Here is an 18,215-nt window from a genome sequence, read left to right on the forward strand (position 1 = left end):
ACAGTGTCCATTAGGTGTCAGTGTTTCCCAACATAAAGAAATGTTGAAAACAAGCATCTCTCCTGTGAACCAGTTTGATGTGCTACATCACTTCACAACACTGCTGAGTGAAAGTGAAAGGACACGAGGGCGTGGAGGAGAAGAGGAACCAAAAGTGGGAGGAATGTGAATAACGTAGTCAACAGTATATATATTCCACATTTTCCTTTTCCTCTCACTATGTTTCACATTCGTGTCGGTGATATTAAAATAGGCAAAGAGAACGGGTGAGTCAGCCTCCCAGGAGATCTGTCATCAGAACGTGGCCTCCATTTTCAGCCGACTTTTTTCTTCCTCTTTCTGTGTCGGGAAGATGTTGATGTATTAGAAAAATCTATGTTACTAAGAGGAAAACGGTGCCGGTCGGGCTCTGATGGCAGATGATTATCCGTCACTGATGGAAGTTTCCTGGTGTGTGTGTTTTTTCTCATTAGGTCTTCAGGTGCTTGCCAGTGACCCACAACTCAAAGATGACACACCTCCCTCTCTCTCCTCCCCATAACCACACGAGCTCTGTATCACAACAGAGCTATTTTCATAAAGCCGTCATTTCCAGGCGATGATGATGGATGGAGAGTTTTCTCAGCAGGTGGAGATGCGTGATGGGCATAAGGCCAGCCGGGTGAGATCGAAAGAAAACAAGTGCCGGTAATGTATGTGTTTACTGAACATAATACATTTATCATTACAGTAAAATTTCACTGTAATTGTGATTATCAATGGTGTAGATTCACTTTTTTTGACAAGTACAACTCAAAACATTCACCATCAGCGGCTGTGGCCTTTGTGAGCTTGTGTGGAAATATTATATATATCCAATTGAAATTTTCAATAAGATACGATAAGATAATCCTTTATTCGTCCCACAGTGGACACATTTGGGTGTAACAGCAGTTTATCAAAAAAGCAAAACGCTATGTTCAAAATATAGAATATTAATACTACGCAGAGCAGTAGCAATAATTGCACATGGAGAATAAGTATTGCACTGTTGCACAGAAGAAATTAAATGAATATTGTATTGTGTGTGTGCGTGTGTGTGCGTGTCTGTGTGTGTGTGTGTGTGTGTCTGTGTGTCTGTGTGTGTGCGTGTCTGTGTGTGTGTGTGTGTGTCTGTGTGTGTGTGTGCGTGTCTGTGTGTGTGTGTGTATGTGTCTGTGTGTGTGTGTATGTGTGTGTGTGTGTGTGTGTGTGTATTCTACACTGACATGTCGGGGGGGGGGGGGGGGTGCATCACCACGCCTCGGTCGGTAGTCGGTATCACACGGTGAGTTCGTCAGCCATATTGACTCGTCTGCACCTCGTCTCCGGCCGCAGGGAGCCTGGCTGGCGGAGGAGGAGGAGGAGCAGCGCGGCACATATACGCACCGTGTCCGGTAAACGGCGCAGAGCAGAGCACAGGACGGGAAGGCTGAGACGCACTATTTATACTCGGTCGTGGATATATAAAGTAGTGCTGCCCGCTGGAGGAGGAGGGGGGGTCATCCTCCGCGCGTTAGAGGTGAGTTTGATCGCCTTCATCTCTGCCTTCCTTCCTTTAAGCCGTTCGAACCGGGGGTGTTATTCTCTTCTCCGAGCTGCAGAGCGCTAACGCTTGTGTTTTACGCAAAGCCGCGGTGCGTATAGACTTGGCACCGGACTAAGAGCACACAGCCTCCTTTATTTGACAAGGCCAGTGGGTTTTATATTTGGCTTCACCTCTGCGTCCTGTACCGGTGGAGTTCGTGCACGCGTTCCGGACGGGCAGGACGGGGTGAGTTAAGAGCGGTGCCACTTTGCGCCAAAGGTGCCCGCGTGTCATATCATTTAACGCATGTTACGCAACAGAGCGGGGGCTTAAGTCTGGTAGTCAGGGTAATTAGATGCTTGTCCCTTTTTCTTTTTTCTCTCTCCTCCCACGCAGCGTGACCTGAAGAAGGCGGCGACGAGGTCACCGCTTCACGTACAGATATTCATCAAACTATATTTACATGTCCACACGCATTTTCTGTTCTTTTTTTGCGCTATTGCGGTTCAGTGACAGTTGCTGAGACGAGGTTTCTTGCAGCAGCAACTTCTGCAGGGAGTCTTTTTGTGCTTCAGTGTAGCCGACAGAGAGCAGCTGCTGCTGTAACACAGTTACCATGTGAACACACCGAAGCTGCTCGTGCTCAGGCGAGCTTGGAAAAACATTTGTGGCCGGTGCGTAATGCGCTATTACGCAAACAGCCGTAATTTGAGAGTTTAAAAGAGTCTTAACGCAAATTGACTCTAGATATAAATGTGCGGGTGCATCGGAACATAAGCTCATATGAGTCAGTTCTGTGTTTACACGCTGGATGAGACCACACCGGCGCGTAACCCCGGGGCCAGGGTTCAGCCGTTTTGCGCGTCACAGACTCCGGCTCCATCTGGCACAAGCAGATGCTCCCGTCGTCGGCGGCACCGGAGGCCGGTGGTGATCGGTCTCATCGCAGCGGGCGGACTCAGTGAGTTGGTCGTTATCCTCCAACCCGTCCCTCCCCGTTGCTCCTGGCCACGCCCCCACCGGGGACCAAATTACAACTCATTTGAGAAAGAGGCTCCGCGTCAGGGTCATGAGATCTACCTGTGACCGGCCGGTTTTAGATTTCTCCCCAGTCTAACCCTGTTGAATAATCTCATACAGCTCACAATCAGAGAAGGACACGCTTGTGTTATCCTCGGCAGACAGACAGACCCTTCTGCCAAAGAGAATCAATTCTCTGTTGTTTTTGTGTTCTGCGACCTCAGGACATGTTTAGATCCAGTAATAGTCCCTTTTTTTTAAAAGTATTCTTATCCATTTTGAGTAAAATGATGAATCGTTATATTATGTAATATTTGAAGTGTTTGGTGAAACCGTTTTATACATTTTAATTACTCTGATTATTTTGGATGAAGTTTTCATTTTGGAGAGAGACTGTTTGTACCGTTAAGTACGTCACAGTGTGGGAAACAAGTGGGTTTCAAAGGAGCAAGATAGTGCTGGTCAAATTACTAAACTCAAGGCTTCAAGACGGCAGCCGACGTCACGGTGGGTTGACGCTTGACGTCCACCTGTGACCTTCACCCACCGGACGGTACTGGCTGTCAATCACGCGTGCCCAATGCGCACTGTGCTTTATCATCTATCTCACTCTAAATGGACCATAAGTTACTAAATTAACATCATGCTGTATTTGAGAAGACTTGAAGCTAGAGTTTGAACCATAAACGTGGTCACTGACGTCACAAATCAAGTGAGAAGTAGAGTCATTTTTCACACAGACCTCTAAAGAAACAGACTTCTTTTTGCAGCCAGTCGAGTCGCCCTCCGCTGGTCATTCGAGAGAATACGATATCAGGCACTTCCGCGTCGGCTTCACTTTGCGGCGCCTCAAATTCCGCCTGTGAATCTCACAGAATCTAGACAAACTCTTCACAGACCAGCTGCCGATGATGAAACTGGTCTTCAGCGTCACTGTGTTGGCTGCGATGCCGGAGCAGCTCTTCACGATGGACGCTCATCCGTTTGGCTCTTGTGAGAGGAAATGTGTATCCGCGTTTCTGTCTCTCTGAGTTTCTTTCATTTCTCCAGTCCCATTAAACCTGAAAGGATGTAACAACAAGTGAATGTACCGGAAACATCCATTATAGTTATCCACTGTATTGTAAAAGTGCATGCATGCACGAGTAATGAGCACAGTAGGTCAAAGTTGAACCAGGAAGTTGCTCTGCAGGGCTGTGGGAATTAAACTGTACAGCCTGGGTCAGTGTCATCATTGACCTCATTGGTTCTTGTTCGGTTTCTATGACATTCATGTTCCAGACCAATCGTCCAAGTAAAGGGTTAAAATTTGGATTTTTCTCACATTGTACATGTACATTTACAGTTGGTGACAGAGGAAAAAAATGCATCACAGGCCGGTTCGCTGACGGACGCTAATCTAGTTTCTCCTTCCGTCTCTCATCCTCACCGTGACGTCTCCTCCCTGCTTGATCTCTGTCACTTTCTGTTTCTGCAGCTCCGTCGCCATCGGACACACGCGTCCATATGCAGAATGGTCCGCTGCTGGTCGCAGGTTTAACCTCTACGCAACAGTTCAGTCCAGTCGGTCCGCCACCGGTCAGTCAATCAGGCAAATCAGCAAACATCAACCCACTAAATCCTTTGGGTGTCAGCAGAAGGGATGCTGCCATTCGTTTCACATTTCCATCCTTTTTCTAGCAGCTGTTCAAACCCGTTTTGCCAGCGTCTGTTTCGCCAAGTGAATGTTTAAATATGGTAAATATTGATCACATGAATATTAATGATGCTGAGTAAAGCACCCCTGTGGAACCGGGATGGAAAAGGAAAAAAAACTGTCAGGAAATGGCAATGTTGTGTTCTTCTCCAGGTCAGGTAGCCGGTGCCTCCTTTTTCCTCCGTCAACGCTAACGAACCGCAGAGCGACGACGGCTCGTGTCATTCTGATCCACATCTCGTCTCGGGAGCGTCGTTCGTCAGTGTGTTTACTCTGCACATGAACCCGTTGACCCCTCGAACCGGCAGGCAGAACCTTTGAGAGCTGCAGTTGAGTTTACTGCAAGGATCCAGAACGACGCTCATCTTCTGACATCTCCTGCGTCCCATCCGCAAACCGCTCTCTCCAGAGTGAGATAATCCAAAGAAGAAGAAGAAGAAGAAGAAGGATGATGATGATACTGAAATTGTTTCAACATGTGTAGCGGTACGTGGAACCATTGAGCCCCTGGAAGGAGGGAAGGACATTTTTCCTTGCATGTACTCTCTGTCTGTAGTCCTATAGGATGTGGTGATGCCTTCAAAAAATGCATTTTTGAACCATGCATCATGTCATTTTCTGACTTCTTGGTGATATCGCCACTCATCGAATGACATTATTTGATGGGGCGTCATTTTACCATCAACATAAGCCTCAGATTGTCTCCGCGGCTCCACTGTTTGCAGAGATATCTTGGAAGATCTCGTTTTCTTGACCATATTTCTTTGGCCAACCAGCTTCAAAAGGGAACCATCTGGAGATGCCCTCCTAAGAAATGTTGGCCACAAGTTTGGTTATTTTTGCACATACGCGTGTTGTAGAATCCCACAGTTGTCAGATTGGTTCTAAAAGTATTCACGAGGGAGAAACCACCGCAATGATCCCTCGAGTGTCCACGTCAGTTTGCGGTGTGTTTGTGTTTGTGGGGTCAAGGGGTCACGCCCTGCACGGGCCATTTGTGCTGTTCGACAAACACTCGCCCCCTCACACTCGGCGACAAATCACCCGCCTCCTCTGCCGTACAAGAGGCGCCTTGTCGTCGAGCGAAGCAGTTGGCACAGTTTCCTGCTGTTGGAACAGCTGTTGGAATCTGTGTACGTGTTGGACCGTTTGATTCGTTTTCAACTCTGCAAACACATAGTAATAGAAGAACACATTTGTAGCATGCACAGCTTCATTTCTGTCTATTCGGCAGATTATCTTTAAAGTGTCTTTAAAATATGACAACACTACATAAAAGAAGCAAAATATTTTGTTTGTTAGAAATTTCATCCTGAAAAAAATCCAACTCCAGTTTAGACAAATGTCAACAGACAATATTTAATATGTATATGGCAAAAAAAACTGTATGTTTAAAAACCTAAACCTGATGAAAGTTAAGGTGGTTTGTGATTTTGTTTTAGATTTTTTTCCTGCTCAGATTTTCTTGCTCCTCACACGTGAGCGGTGACCTGGAAGCTGCAACAGGAGTGACACACACACACACACACACACACACACACACACACACACACACACACACACACACACGAAGGCTTATACATCCACATTCGCAAGGTAGCGGGCTGCGAAACAGAGCGGACCTGTGTTCTATTGGAAAGCTCCCGGTGATTTCAGCTACAGCTAGGTGTGTGTGTGTGTGTGTGTGTGTGTGTGTGTGTGTGTGTGTGTGTGTGTGTGTGTGTGTGTGTGTGTGTGTGTGTGTGTGTGTGTGTGTGTGTGTGTGCATGAATAAATTGAGCCCCACATTGTTTCTTTTGAGCAAGAGCCATCACCTCAGACTCCCCTCCACAGTTTCTGAAGGAAAGCAGTGTTTTAACAGTGTTCATCTGCTCATTACTTCAGTGTTCTGTGTCCTCTGTATCTCCTGGCTGCAGGTATATGGGGCAGGGCAGGCTGCGAAAGTCCTTTCTCCTCCATTAACCCTCCGCGCCCTCTCACCGTCTCTCGCCGTGGTTCATGTTGAAGAGGAGATAAAGAGGTGGAGGGGGGAAATCGACCTGGGAGACTCGGCTGATGAACTCACCGCAGGCTGCGGATTGTTCCGCTCCATTGAGACTTGTCTCTGATAGACGTTGGACTCGCTGCAGCTGTGCGTCTTATTCAAGTCGATATAGTCGATGTGGAAAATTGTCACGATAGAAGTCTTTCTTTATTTCTTTCACGTTTTAAGACTTGATTCTTGCCTCTCTGAGAAAACAGACGGCGAACTGTGGTTTTCAAACTCACTCCTCATGGCAAACACCGATTCACCAAAAGATAATTAATCGAATGACTCTGGTTTCAGAAGTATGGACACCCATTTCTACGAGTTAAAGAAAAGAAAGAAGGATGAACGCTCAATCAAAATTATGAGATAATGCTTCATGTCAAAATGATTAAATGGTAATGGTTTTATTTAATCTCATAATTTAGCCTAGTCGTGCCGCTGTGACGCTACCGGTCTTCACACGCAGCCTCAGACGGACGCGGCCCCTGAAAAAAATTGGGGACACGGACGGCTGCTGTCGCCGCGTCACACCGCGGTCGCCACGGTAACAGCAAGCGCCGTCCTCGCCCTTGAACAGTTTTTCTCGTGTAACATGGAAAGTGTGGCGCAGACTTATAAATGACAGCTCCTGGGTCAGTGAAGCCGGGCCTCTTCTTCTTTTTCTTTTCTCTTCTCTTAAATGAGGCAGTTGTAAGCGCTGGTGCAGTCAAAGAAATCTTCCAGGCCTCATATACCGCAAGGATTTGAGCCCAAAAAGGAAATTGACGGGGGGATGGAAGGTCTCGCTAAGCTGTGCACTGATGTGCCGGACCTGCTCCACATCAAAGTGAACTCACCGACTAATGAGAATAATATGAAAGAGAGAATTAGGACCCTTTTTTTTTTTCTCAAGTACTTTCATAATGCTCTCTGATGTGATTATACTTTCTTTTTTTTCTTTTTTTTTTTACAGTTTGACTCAAGAATATTGAATGCATTTCACATATTTAAGAAATCCCTCCTCTCCCGACCCGCAGCATGACTCTGACAGAAATGGAAACGTATGGGAGGTTTTTAAAGAGGCATTGAAGAAATCTGTGACCTACACGGATTCATATCAAGGTCGCAGTTCCGTAATAACAGTTGTGTGCAATTAACGCAGTGGACCTCACATGATTTTATGTCGTATGATGCAGGGGGACATAGTGAGCGTGATGTTGGTCCGTCGGCAACTATTTCTGGCCTCGCACATCTCAAAGATTTCGGCACCTTTGGGACACCTGGTGCTCTCTTTATGTTTGATATTCTAGATGAACCCAAACAGTGAGCAGGTCAAAGGTCAGCTCCCGGAGATCATTTAAATGGCTTCTTAATAAAAAAGAGAAACGGCAGTGGAAGCTCCTTTTTTTGTCTTTTACGTGTTAGTGTCTATTTCTCTCTCTCTCTGCGATTTCTGGATTTCTCTTTCCCTAAATAAGAGGGCGGTCGCTGTTGAGCTCAATGTCTTCTCCGCTTTCTTATTCGTCTCACGTTACCCTGAGCCTGTTTTTTGGTTTTTTTGGCCCAGTCAGGACGCTGTGGAGTGACGACGCTGTTTTTTTTTTCCAGTGCTCCGATTGGTCGGCCGTTGGACCGGTGACCGGCTTTGATGTGTCATCGCCGACGTCCCCGGCAGGTCGGCCTTTGCCGCGGAAGTCACCACAGTGATTTTAACCTGTCGGTAAAAAAAAGAGCCAGACGTAAAAACCCACGACAACCGCACATCCTGCTTCGTAGCACAGGCCTCAGGTGTCACCAGCCGTTGATCTCTCTTTGTGGGAGCAGCAATAGACAAACCTTTGTTTTGTCTATACCGCTCTCTGTCCTATCTTTCTCCATCCCTGTGTTCCGTACCACCTCGCAACTCATTTCTCATTGCTCTCTCTTTCAATACCGACAAATAGAAACAGAAACAAATGTCAAATGCAGACTGAGAGATTGTAGAAAAGCACACGGCCTATTGCCGACGCACATACTGACGTTTGTGTTCTTTGTCTGTTGACAATGGTTCATGTGTGTCTGTCGTCGTTGTCGTCTCTCAGGCGCCGGTGCCCCGGAGGGAGGCAGGAAGACGGAGGACGACTTCTTTGCGGTTTCTCAGACACAGGGGACGGGCGGAGAGCGGAGGACGATGCCCAAACCGGTGAGCGTCTCACACGGCACCACACCTCTGCTGTACCTGCGCCGCTGTTCACGACGGCTTCTGCCTCTCAGCTGCTGTATGCCTCCGTTGTCAGACGGCAGAAGCCCGAGGAGTGAGCCGTTGCCACACTGCCCGTTTGGAGTTTTTTACCTGCTTCGTGTCGGCGGCACGTACGTTCAGGATGAGTTGTTTTTTTTCGGGCAGCGATAAGAAACGGGCTGAGAGACGAATGGACACGAACCATTGTCTCTTTATTCCTAAAGTGGAGCCACTCGTACCTGCCGGGCCCAGAGTCTTGTCCTCGGCCTCTCCCAGTGCCAAGTGCTCTGTGACAGGAGTGTGCACAGTGTTTTTTGGGAAAACACACACACACACACACACACACACACACACAGAAAAATCAACAGTCGGTCACTTTGTGTAAAAACTGTCCCGTTTATTGAAAAGAGCAAACACAAAGAGGGCTTTCTCTGCTCTATTTTTGGACTGAAGGACACTGGGAGCTTTTCACGTTGCTCTTACACACGCACACACACACACACACACACACACACACACGCACACACAGGCTGAGTTTGCGCTGCAGCTTAAATAACAGGATTATTACTCTAATGCTCGTGGACCTTTATTATATCTTCACCTCGGTGAAAGGTGGAGCTCGACCTCCAGGAATCTAGTCAGTCAGTCAACCAATGTCAAAGGTTTTGATTGGTGTTTTAAATATTTCACCTCCGATGCTTTTTTATTGTATGTATAAACATGACCTCAACAAAATTAAAGACGATGACTACACAGAAAAAAAACGGAATTCAAGTTGTAAAACTAGTTTTAAATAACTCAAATACTTTATTTTATATTATGCAAAGAGCATTTTGAATAATGTATATTATTTAAGCAAATCAAGGCCCGACTGTAAACCTATACAAGCGCATGAACCAAGAATAGATTGATAGAGGTCAGTGAAAAGCGAGGCAGCCTGTGGTCGCTGGGTGTTTGTAGTCGTGCCGTCGGTCTGTACGTGCTGGCCGCCAACACTGTCACGTCTACACCCGGCCTGCAATTGTGCCGAAGCCCTTGGCCCATCAATCTCAGTAATGGGGAATTAGGCCAGGCCCCAATTCCTGGAAAGAGACTATAGGGACACGCGATGGGGAGAAAAAAAAAAGTAGCGAAAGGATCGGAGGCGAGGAGACGGATGGAACGTGATGGAGATGGAAAGAGGAGGAGGAGGAGGAGGAGGATGAAACGATGAGGGGAAAAGATGAAACGGCAAGAAAGAGGGAGGAGGAGCAGAGGGAGAGAGAGACAGTTTGCTTCTAAATATACTTTTTAATAGGTCCGGTGCATTTTTTAGCTTGTGTGGGGTCAACGTTGCACAATGTGCTTTTGACCATGAAGGAGCGTTGAAACATTATTTAAGAACTGGTACAAGAGGCTTAAACTGCATAAACTAAGACGAGAGCGGTGCATTTAAGATTTGCAAAAGTGATTTAGCAATGCAAGGAAATGTACAGATGGAATCAGAGCGGACAAAAAGCAGTACGAGACAAAGTCATGTTGGATGGACGGAGGGGGAGGCGTTGGAGAAAAGGAGGAAAGATGGAACGGAGAAGTGAAGCTCCGCTTATCGAGGCGCGTTGTAGGGAAGAAGAGAAAAGGGCACATAGAGGGGATAAGGGAGGACTCGGGGCAGGGGACTGAGCGACGGGCACTTTGTTCATATCAAGCCCAGAAAAATGACACCCGAGTCGCCCTGGAGGGGAACTCCCACTCCGGTTACACCCGGCTTCACTTGAACATTAGCACCGGGACGAAAACAACACGTCGGCCCTTTCCCTGCTACGTGCTCTCTCTCTCTCTCTCTCTCTCTCTCTCTCTCTCTCGCTCTCTCGCTCTCTCGCTCTCTCTCTCTCTCTCTCTCTCTCTCTCTCTCTGGCATTTTCTCTTCAGACAATGAGAATGCTGCTAGGTTGTCACGTCGGATTAAAAGCTAAAGAAAAAGGCCAAGGCAGACGTTGGCTGTGGCCTCGGGCGGGCCGTTAAAAAGTGAATTTGGTCTGGACGTTTCTCCCCAAGGCTGCGTTTTAATGGCGTTTTTGTGTGTACTCACACACACACACACACACACACACACACACACACACACACACAACACAACACGTATGTGTTTAGATATATCTTAAATATGAGACCAGTATTTTTTTTCTCGAAAGCCGACACTAGTCCTCATTTTCAGAGGGTGAAAGAAAAGTGAGACCTTGTCTTCTGTCATCTACATATTCGATTTGACTTTCAGGTTGTAAATTCTGAAAACCACAGCCACAAAGGTGCTGCCCATGCGATCCCACACTTTCATTCAGTCTTCTTGTTATCCTGCGGTTTGACGCGGCGGCTGCAGGAGAGGTCAGAGGTCAGGGTCAGAGGTCAGGGTCAGATACACAGCGACGCACTCGAATCTGGTGACAAAAGAAAGATGAACACAATGTTTGTGAACGTAAAAGGGATTACTGTACATTTAAAAAAAAAAAAAAATCCCATTTGCCAGTCTGATCTTTGTTTGGAGTCACGATCTGAACGTAAAGTATATATTTTTATTTTTAAAAACTTGCACCAGAAAGGTTTATACCACGACAAAGACGTTCTGGAAGATAATAGAAAATTGTCAGACGTGGCGTCCACAGTGAGGGAGGCTGCGTCAGACGCCATTCAGTGATCCAACAAGCAGACAGACCCTTGTTATTGCACATAATGCTTTTTATTACAGGAGGGACAAAGAAAGAAAGGAGAAATGGGATTTCTTTTTTATAGAGCAAACAAAGAGACAAAACAGAGGAGGAGAAAAAAAAATCATTCTTCCCATTCAACAACTCACCCTGGGGGGTTCAATGTTGCTGGAGAATCCTTTAAAAGAAATATTGATTTCCATTATGTTTTGGTCAGTGTATGTTTTCCCCATCAGCATTGTAATACTCACATGTGCATGAGTATAGATTTGTGTTTGTACATGTTTAAACTATTATCAAATATGTAAATGCATGTTTATTTTACCAATAGCGGTGACATTTGTGTGTGTGTGTGTGTGTGTGCGTGTGTGTGCGTGTGTGTGTGTGCGTGTGTGTGTGTGTGTGTGTGTGCATAAGCATGCATCAGACCTGTTAATTGGGGGTGCGAGATGCGGTGGGACGTCGTACATTATTGATTTATGGGCTGCGTTTTGCACATGTTGCCCCTCCTTGTGTCGGTGTCCCCGGGGGCCGGGGGGGGGGGGGGGGGGGGGGGGGGGGGGGGGCTGGTGGAGGCGGGGGCGGCAAGGCTTTAAATATTTCAGGAGGCCATTTTCATTTATATAATGGGAATTATCCAAGTCACTAAATCTAATTAGAGGAAGGGTGTGAAGTTCACCGCTCTCCCCCGCCCCGCCCCCGCCCGCCTCCTCTCCTCACCCCGACTGAATTCAAGTCACTGCTCTGTCGGAATGTATTAGTAGCTGTTCTGCCAGAGCGTCGGGATAAAACATTGACATTTACAACTAGCGTGGCACTGAGTAGGGGGCATTCCTCCGCCACTGGCCCAACCGACCTCTTGCATTCAATCAAGCCGCTCCAAATTTGCGAACAGTCATAGATATTTGTCAACTAAATATGGCTGATTTCTCATTAAGATCCATGTTTTTGTTCCCGGGGCAATCGGTGAAAACGTCAAGAAAGAAAGTGATGACAAAATTTGTTTGGATCTGAACTTCAATGGGTTCTTTATTGGCTCATTTCGCACCCTTCACCGACGCTTCGTGGAAATGTGTGGCGTAGTTTTCGGAGCAATCCTGCTGTCAAACACACCGACCGACCACCCAATGAACAGGTGAAGAGAGAAGAGTGTCAGAGAGGAAGTGTTGAGCAGACGAGTGGAAAGAGTGGATGAGGACGGGGGGGGGGCGAGAAGACGGCGGCGTGGCCCTGGTCGCCTTTAAAGCCTCTTTTAACCAGCTTAGCCTCCGACTGCTTTTAATTATGGCTGTCTGAGTCTCACACACACAACAGTCAACAGGTGGGCCGTGTGTGTGTGGGCAGCCTCCGCCTGTACACACCACTCTACTATTTAGCTGTCACTACTATTTATGAATAACACGGAGGCACGGGAAGATGCTGGTAAACAGAGACGGACACGCGCGCGTCCGATCTCCCCGGAGCCACGTGAGCAGAGAACCACTCGCTAAAGTTTTGTTCCTAACGGAGAAAATTATTAAGAATCCCAGCACTTCACTCCTTGTCTCCTGATCAAGAAAAATATTCGACATATTCCGCATGAAGAGAAGCTGCACAGCAAATGAAGCCCGCGCAGTTTTTCCTTTTATCGTCTCTAGAAGCTCCATCGTTTGGTTCCCAGAAACATATTTGCATTTCATCTGTTTGTGCAAACTGTATATCTGGATATCAGAGGGATCTTACTACAGTAGGTTGAACATGTGAACGCCCCAGTTGGAGGGAAATATTCTCTGGCAGTTTGTGAGCGAGAGAGGAATTGTCTTCCATACTTTTTTGCATGGTTTAATACAAACACATTGAACGTGCAGCAGCTGCTTTAACTGCCGTTCAATTGTTGAACAGCTCACAGTTCACCTGAAGAGAGCTCAATCCCCTGTCAAGTAGTGAAATCCCCCTTTAGGGCGCCCGCGCGGCTTTTTTTTAAGGAAATTACATCAAAATCGGACACAAGGGCGTTGCTATGGAAACCTTCATCAGCCAGGACACAGACACAAAACACGCACCGACGTTGAAGAGCACAAGAATAAGAACAAGTATAATGCCATATTGTGTGTGTGCATATTGTGGACACCATATGGCTGCGCTCCCATACATACACATGTATCGCTGAAGCCCACACCCACACACACACACACACACACACACACACACACCACCGCCACCACCACCACCGTATGGTCGCGTTCCCATACTTTCCCAACATCTACTGTACAAACACTCTTTTTGTTCCTGATCTGATGCAGATGTGATGTGTGTAGTACTGCAGCTGCATGGATTTATTCAGTAACACAGTAATAATTGTGTGTGTGTGTGTGTGTGGGCGTGCGTGTGGTCTTTGTGTATACATTATTTTTCAGGTCAGTGGATCTGTCTCTGTCTGTCAGTCTTGTGTTTTCTGACTGATGGTTTCTTATGATTGAGTCTGGGTTACTTGAGGACATTGTGTGAGTTGGTCTCACTGCAGCTGGATTCACTTTCTACAGACCTGCACAGCGCAGTCTAATGTATTACACCTCCAGTGGGAAGTGATGTGGCTCCAGACACACACATGCACGCACGCACGCGCGCACACACACACACACACACACACAAGCAGACAAACAAACTCTGACGCAAAGAAGTTTCCAAATGTTTTGGCTCGATAGAATAACTCCCAGAATCCCTTTCTGCTACCAGCTTTACTTCTTGACAGTCGTCTTCTCTTGGCAGTCGAGCAGCAGCACCACTGCACCTCACTGCTCACTTCCCCAGGGGCAGAAAAAACATGTATTTACTTTTTCCTTTTCATGAATAATTCAAAAATTCCATGCCTGTATTTGAGTTGGGGGTGGGGGGGGGGGGGGGGGTTGCTGCATATACTAAAATCTAAGGACATGAAAATGGTGCATAGAGCAAAACCTAATGATGAAAAGAGTTCAATGAGTTGACGCAGTAACCCAAAGTTTTCATGGAAAGAAATTTGGTTATTTTACAAATGCAAACAACAAAAGAAATATATACGATATGAGCCCTGTATGATCACAACCACACGGTGTAATGTTCATTTAATTTTTAACCTAATTAATTCATTTCTTATTGATCGGTCCTTTCATGAAGTTGCGTTTGCCCTCTTCTCTGCAGGTCAACGTGCGCGTCACCACCATGGACGCGGAGCTGGAGTTTGCCATCCAGCCCAACACCACAGGCAAACAGCTCTTCGACCAGGTACGAGACGCGTGAACACACGTCTGTTGTTAGTTTTTTCCAGTTTGGATTTCATGTCCAGCCTGACGTACGTGGTAAAGACCAACAGTTATGAAATGGCTGAGAGGCACGTCACTTGTTTTGGCCCGAGGGCCCTGAGCGCTCACCCTTCCTACGGGACTGCGAGCGCCGGGACGCTAAGTTGCAGTTCACTCCACGGCCACCGGTGTCGTCAGTGGCCCGGCTTTTCTGAACGTTACTCTGTGACCTGCTGGAAGAATCCCATTCTTTGTTATTCATAACCAGTGAAAAGCAATACTGAAAGTGTGTGTGTGTGTGTGTGTGTGTGTGTGTGTGTGTGTGTGTGTGTGTGTGTGTGTGTGTGTGTGTGTGTGTGTGTGTGTGTGTGTGTGTGTGTGTGTGTGTGTGTGTGTGTGTGTGTGTGTGTGTGTGCGTGCGTGCGTGTGCGTGTCAGTGGGTGCTTGGCTGGGTCTGGGCTGGTACTGGTTCTGGTCAGAGATGACACACAAAGCACTCTTTGTCTAACTCTGGGCTTTTACGAGACAGTGGATATGCGTGTGTGTGTGTTAGTGTGTGTGTGTGTGTGTGTGTGTGTGTGTAAAGGGCAGCTTTCATCGTTGTTTCATGTCAGGCAGTAAAGGTTTGTTGAGGTTGTGGTGGTGACGCAGAGGGAGAAAGGCAGAATGAAGGGTCAGTTAGGAGGTTATGTTTTGACCCCTGTCCGTTTGTGCCTTTGTTTGTTTGAATAACAGAATTATGCAAAAACTACTGACTGGATTTCCATGAAACTTGGTGGAAGGATGGGCCGACAAAGAAGCCATAACATTTGACAACATTTTTCATCAGTTTCCCGGGGAATATGTCATGGATCTTGACGAAAGTGTTTGCAATTTGGTGCGGCTTGATTCAATTTAAGGACGTGGCAGATTCAGAAGGATAACTATCAAAAAATTAAATCTGGACGGGTGGGTCATGACCCGAGGAAGAACCCATAACATTTTTGACAATGGCCTTGGCGGAACGATGCGCTCCCTTCTAGTTATTTCAGTTTTTGTTGTAGCTTGTATATCGTGTGATTAAATCACAAAAACGTTTTGCCATGTAAATGCTAGAATACTCAATCTTGACTGTATTAATAGCCCTGGCGCGCGCGCACACACACACACACACACACACACACGCGCGCACACGCACACGCACACGCACACGCACACACACACACACACACACGGCTGACTCACCAGATCTGAATTGTACAGCTTGCTGTGTCTATGCGTCGTCATGGCGACCAGCTGTCAAATGTCCAGTGATGTGAGCGCGCACACACTCCCGCTGCCGTAATAGTGGCGTACGAGTGAATCTGCAGATGGTTATTTCACTGCGTGTGTGACATGAAGTTTATATTTATACGTGTGTGTGTGTGTGTGTGTGTGTGTGTGTGGGTGTTTGTGTGTGTGTGTATGTGTGTGTGTGTGTGAGTGAGTGAAACAGAGCTGGAGTAAAATACGAATCACTCGATTGATAATAATAACAATAATAATAGATAGTAAATTGTCCTACTCAGGCCTGATCAAGTCTCCGTCTGACTACTCAGTGAGTGAGCAGACAGGTGAAGAGGTAACGACGGCGCTCCGTGAAGTGTCGCGTGTCCATCGCGAGCTAAGAATAGACGTAGATCACATAGATACCCCCTGTCTGAAAAACACTCCGTTTCAGAATGACGGCCAGTACGAAATGAGACATCCTGAAGGACGACATCATAAAGACGTGACACACAAGGGGTCGGGACGTACTGGAGTACACATTGAATGTGTTTTCCTCGTGCGTGACCGATGCCGAATTTGCCTGAATGGTCAAAAACGGATCAGCAGCGTCAGTTTGGCAATATTACTTGAATACGCACAATCTGCTCTGCACCGTTGTGTGTTGGATGAAAAAACAGTCGCCGTCCTCCGTCCTGTGATCGTCTTTCAACTGCAGCGCGTCGGAGGGTCACGTACAGGAAGTCACGCGCTCACCGGCAGTGAGCGGCGAAAGGCTGTTTTTTAATTTGAAAAGGTGCAAATTCGCACGAACGAATAGAGCGAGAGCGCTCCATTGATGAAGAGGCTGCACGCACGCACACACACACACACACACACACACACACACACACACAATGATTAAAGGCTTTGGTGAAACAGGAAAGCTTTTTAATCAAACTAACCCGTGTGCGCCTGCCGCTTCCACTTTCATCACCGTCACACACACAACAGGTGCCTTTATACGTGCAAGTGTTTTCATCTTATATGAAAGTAATCCTGTTGTTGCCTGTTTTTTTCTCCCCTCCTCTCTCCTCCACTGATTGTTCATTCTTCCCTCTCTGTGCCGCGCCGGCGTTCCCAAACCACCACTTATTCACATTCGGAGGCGTCACATCTTCAATCTGCAACGCCGAGCTCTCAGCATCCGCATTGCAGCCCCCAGTGTGTGTGTGTGTGTGTGTGTGTGTGTGTGTGTGTGTGTGTGTGTGTGTGTGTGTGTGTGTGTGTGTGTGTGTGTGTGTGTGTGTGTGCGTGCGTGCGTGCGTGCGTGCGTGCGTGCGTGCGTGCGTGCGTGCGTGCGTGCGTGCGTGCGTGTGTTTGCGATTGATTGTGCCTGCGATCACTCGACACTCGGCGTGTTTACGTGAGCGTGTGAGAGTTAATTACACGGTGGCGAGTGCCGTCGCATAAATTTCAGTTAATTTCGAGTCTCAGTAAGCGTCCCCTCGGGGACTGACCCTCTCTCTCTCTCTCTCTCTCTCTCTCTCTCTCTCTCTCTCTCTAAATCTGTGAAGGGGTCGATAGTTTGTAAATGATGTGAGACCCGGAGTACAGGGAGATGCCAGAAGATTCACTTATTATATTTTTATTTAGCTTTGATTTAATTAGATTTTGATTAGTCGGTGGGATTTTTAATTCTTCATTTTTTTCTTTTTGAATGTAACGTTGCTGCACAACGTGTTTGCCCATTGCACATCAAGTTCTTTCTCCCTGTGATTTCATCCAGGTGGTGAAGACGGTGGGTTTGAGGGAGGTCTGGTTCTTCGGCCTCCAGTACACCGACAGTAAAGGCTACGTGACGTGGCTCAAACTCAACAAGAAGGTGAGGGGCCCCCGATTCTCATATCTGTCCCAACGCTATTAAAGCCATAAAGGACCGTAAACATTCATCCTCCTGTTCCGTTTGCTTGAAATCTCCAAAAACCCAGCGACTACGCTGTAATTTTGTTGACAGAAAATGTCTCTTTAGTCGTGTTTTAAATGAAGACACGGAGGCGGATTTCCCTCAGGGCTTTGAACGCCGCACGTTTCTTGTGGTTGCCCAGGTGACCCAGCAGGACGTGAAGAAGGAGAACCCGCTGCAGTTCAAGTTCCGAGCGAAGTTCTTCCCGGAGGACGTGTCCGAGGAGCTGATCCAGGAGATCACGCAGAGGCTCTTCTTCCTGCAGGTACCGTACAACTCGTCACAGTGTCGTCACAGTCACCGACACAAACGCTGTCCGTCAGTGGTGGCAGGTGAACAAAGACGTACTCCAGCGAGAAGATCCCTCACCCCTGCTCGTGCGTGTTTGCGTGTAACCCCCCCCCCGTCCTGCAGGTGAAGGAGGCCATCCTGAACGACGACAACTACTGCCCGCCGGAGACCGCCGTGCTGCTGGCCTCGTACGCCGTCCAGGCCAAGTACGGCGACCACAGCCAAGACGCCCACAAGCCCGGCTACCTGGCCTCCGACCGGCTCCTGCCACAGAGGTACGGCGCGGCACGTGCACGCAC

General features: G+C 47.4%; 1 protein-coding gene across 5 annotated transcripts in view; it reads left to right on the top strand.

The window, feature by feature from the left end:
- The first annotated feature begins 1,316 nt into the window (after window positions 1-1,316).
- LOC118282728 (radixin-like) overlaps window positions 1,317-18,215 on the top strand; it is a 24,831-nt gene continuing 7,932 nt past the window's right edge. Inside the window, exons 1-6 of one of the 5 annotated variants that reach the window (XM_035604060.2) lie at window positions 1,317-1,540; window positions 8,352-8,452; window positions 14,335-14,418; window positions 17,449-17,544; window positions 17,768-17,890; window positions 18,040-18,191. In XM_035604060.2, the coding sequence (XP_035459953.2) occupies window positions 8,441-8,452; window positions 14,335-14,418; window positions 17,449-17,544; window positions 17,768-17,890; window positions 18,040-18,191 (467 nt within the window). In that variant the 5' untranslated portion in view covers window positions 1,317-1,540; window positions 8,352-8,440. Of the gene's footprint in view, window positions 1,541-1,768; window positions 1,793-4,723; window positions 4,749-6,221; window positions 6,394-7,911; window positions 8,059-8,351; window positions 8,453-14,334; window positions 14,419-17,448; window positions 17,545-17,767; window positions 17,891-18,039; window positions 18,192-18,215 lie in introns of those variants that run through there. The other 4 variants (XM_035604061.2, XM_035604058.2, XM_035604057.2 and 1 more) reach the window with 4 other exon arrangements.

Source organism: Scophthalmus maximus, chromosome 14 (assembly GCF_022379125.1).
Source record: "Scophthalmus maximus strain ysfricsl-2021 chromosome 14, ASM2237912v1, whole genome shotgun sequence".
NCBI lineage: Eukaryota > Metazoa > Chordata > Actinopteri > Pleuronectiformes > Scophthalmidae > Scophthalmus > Scophthalmus maximus.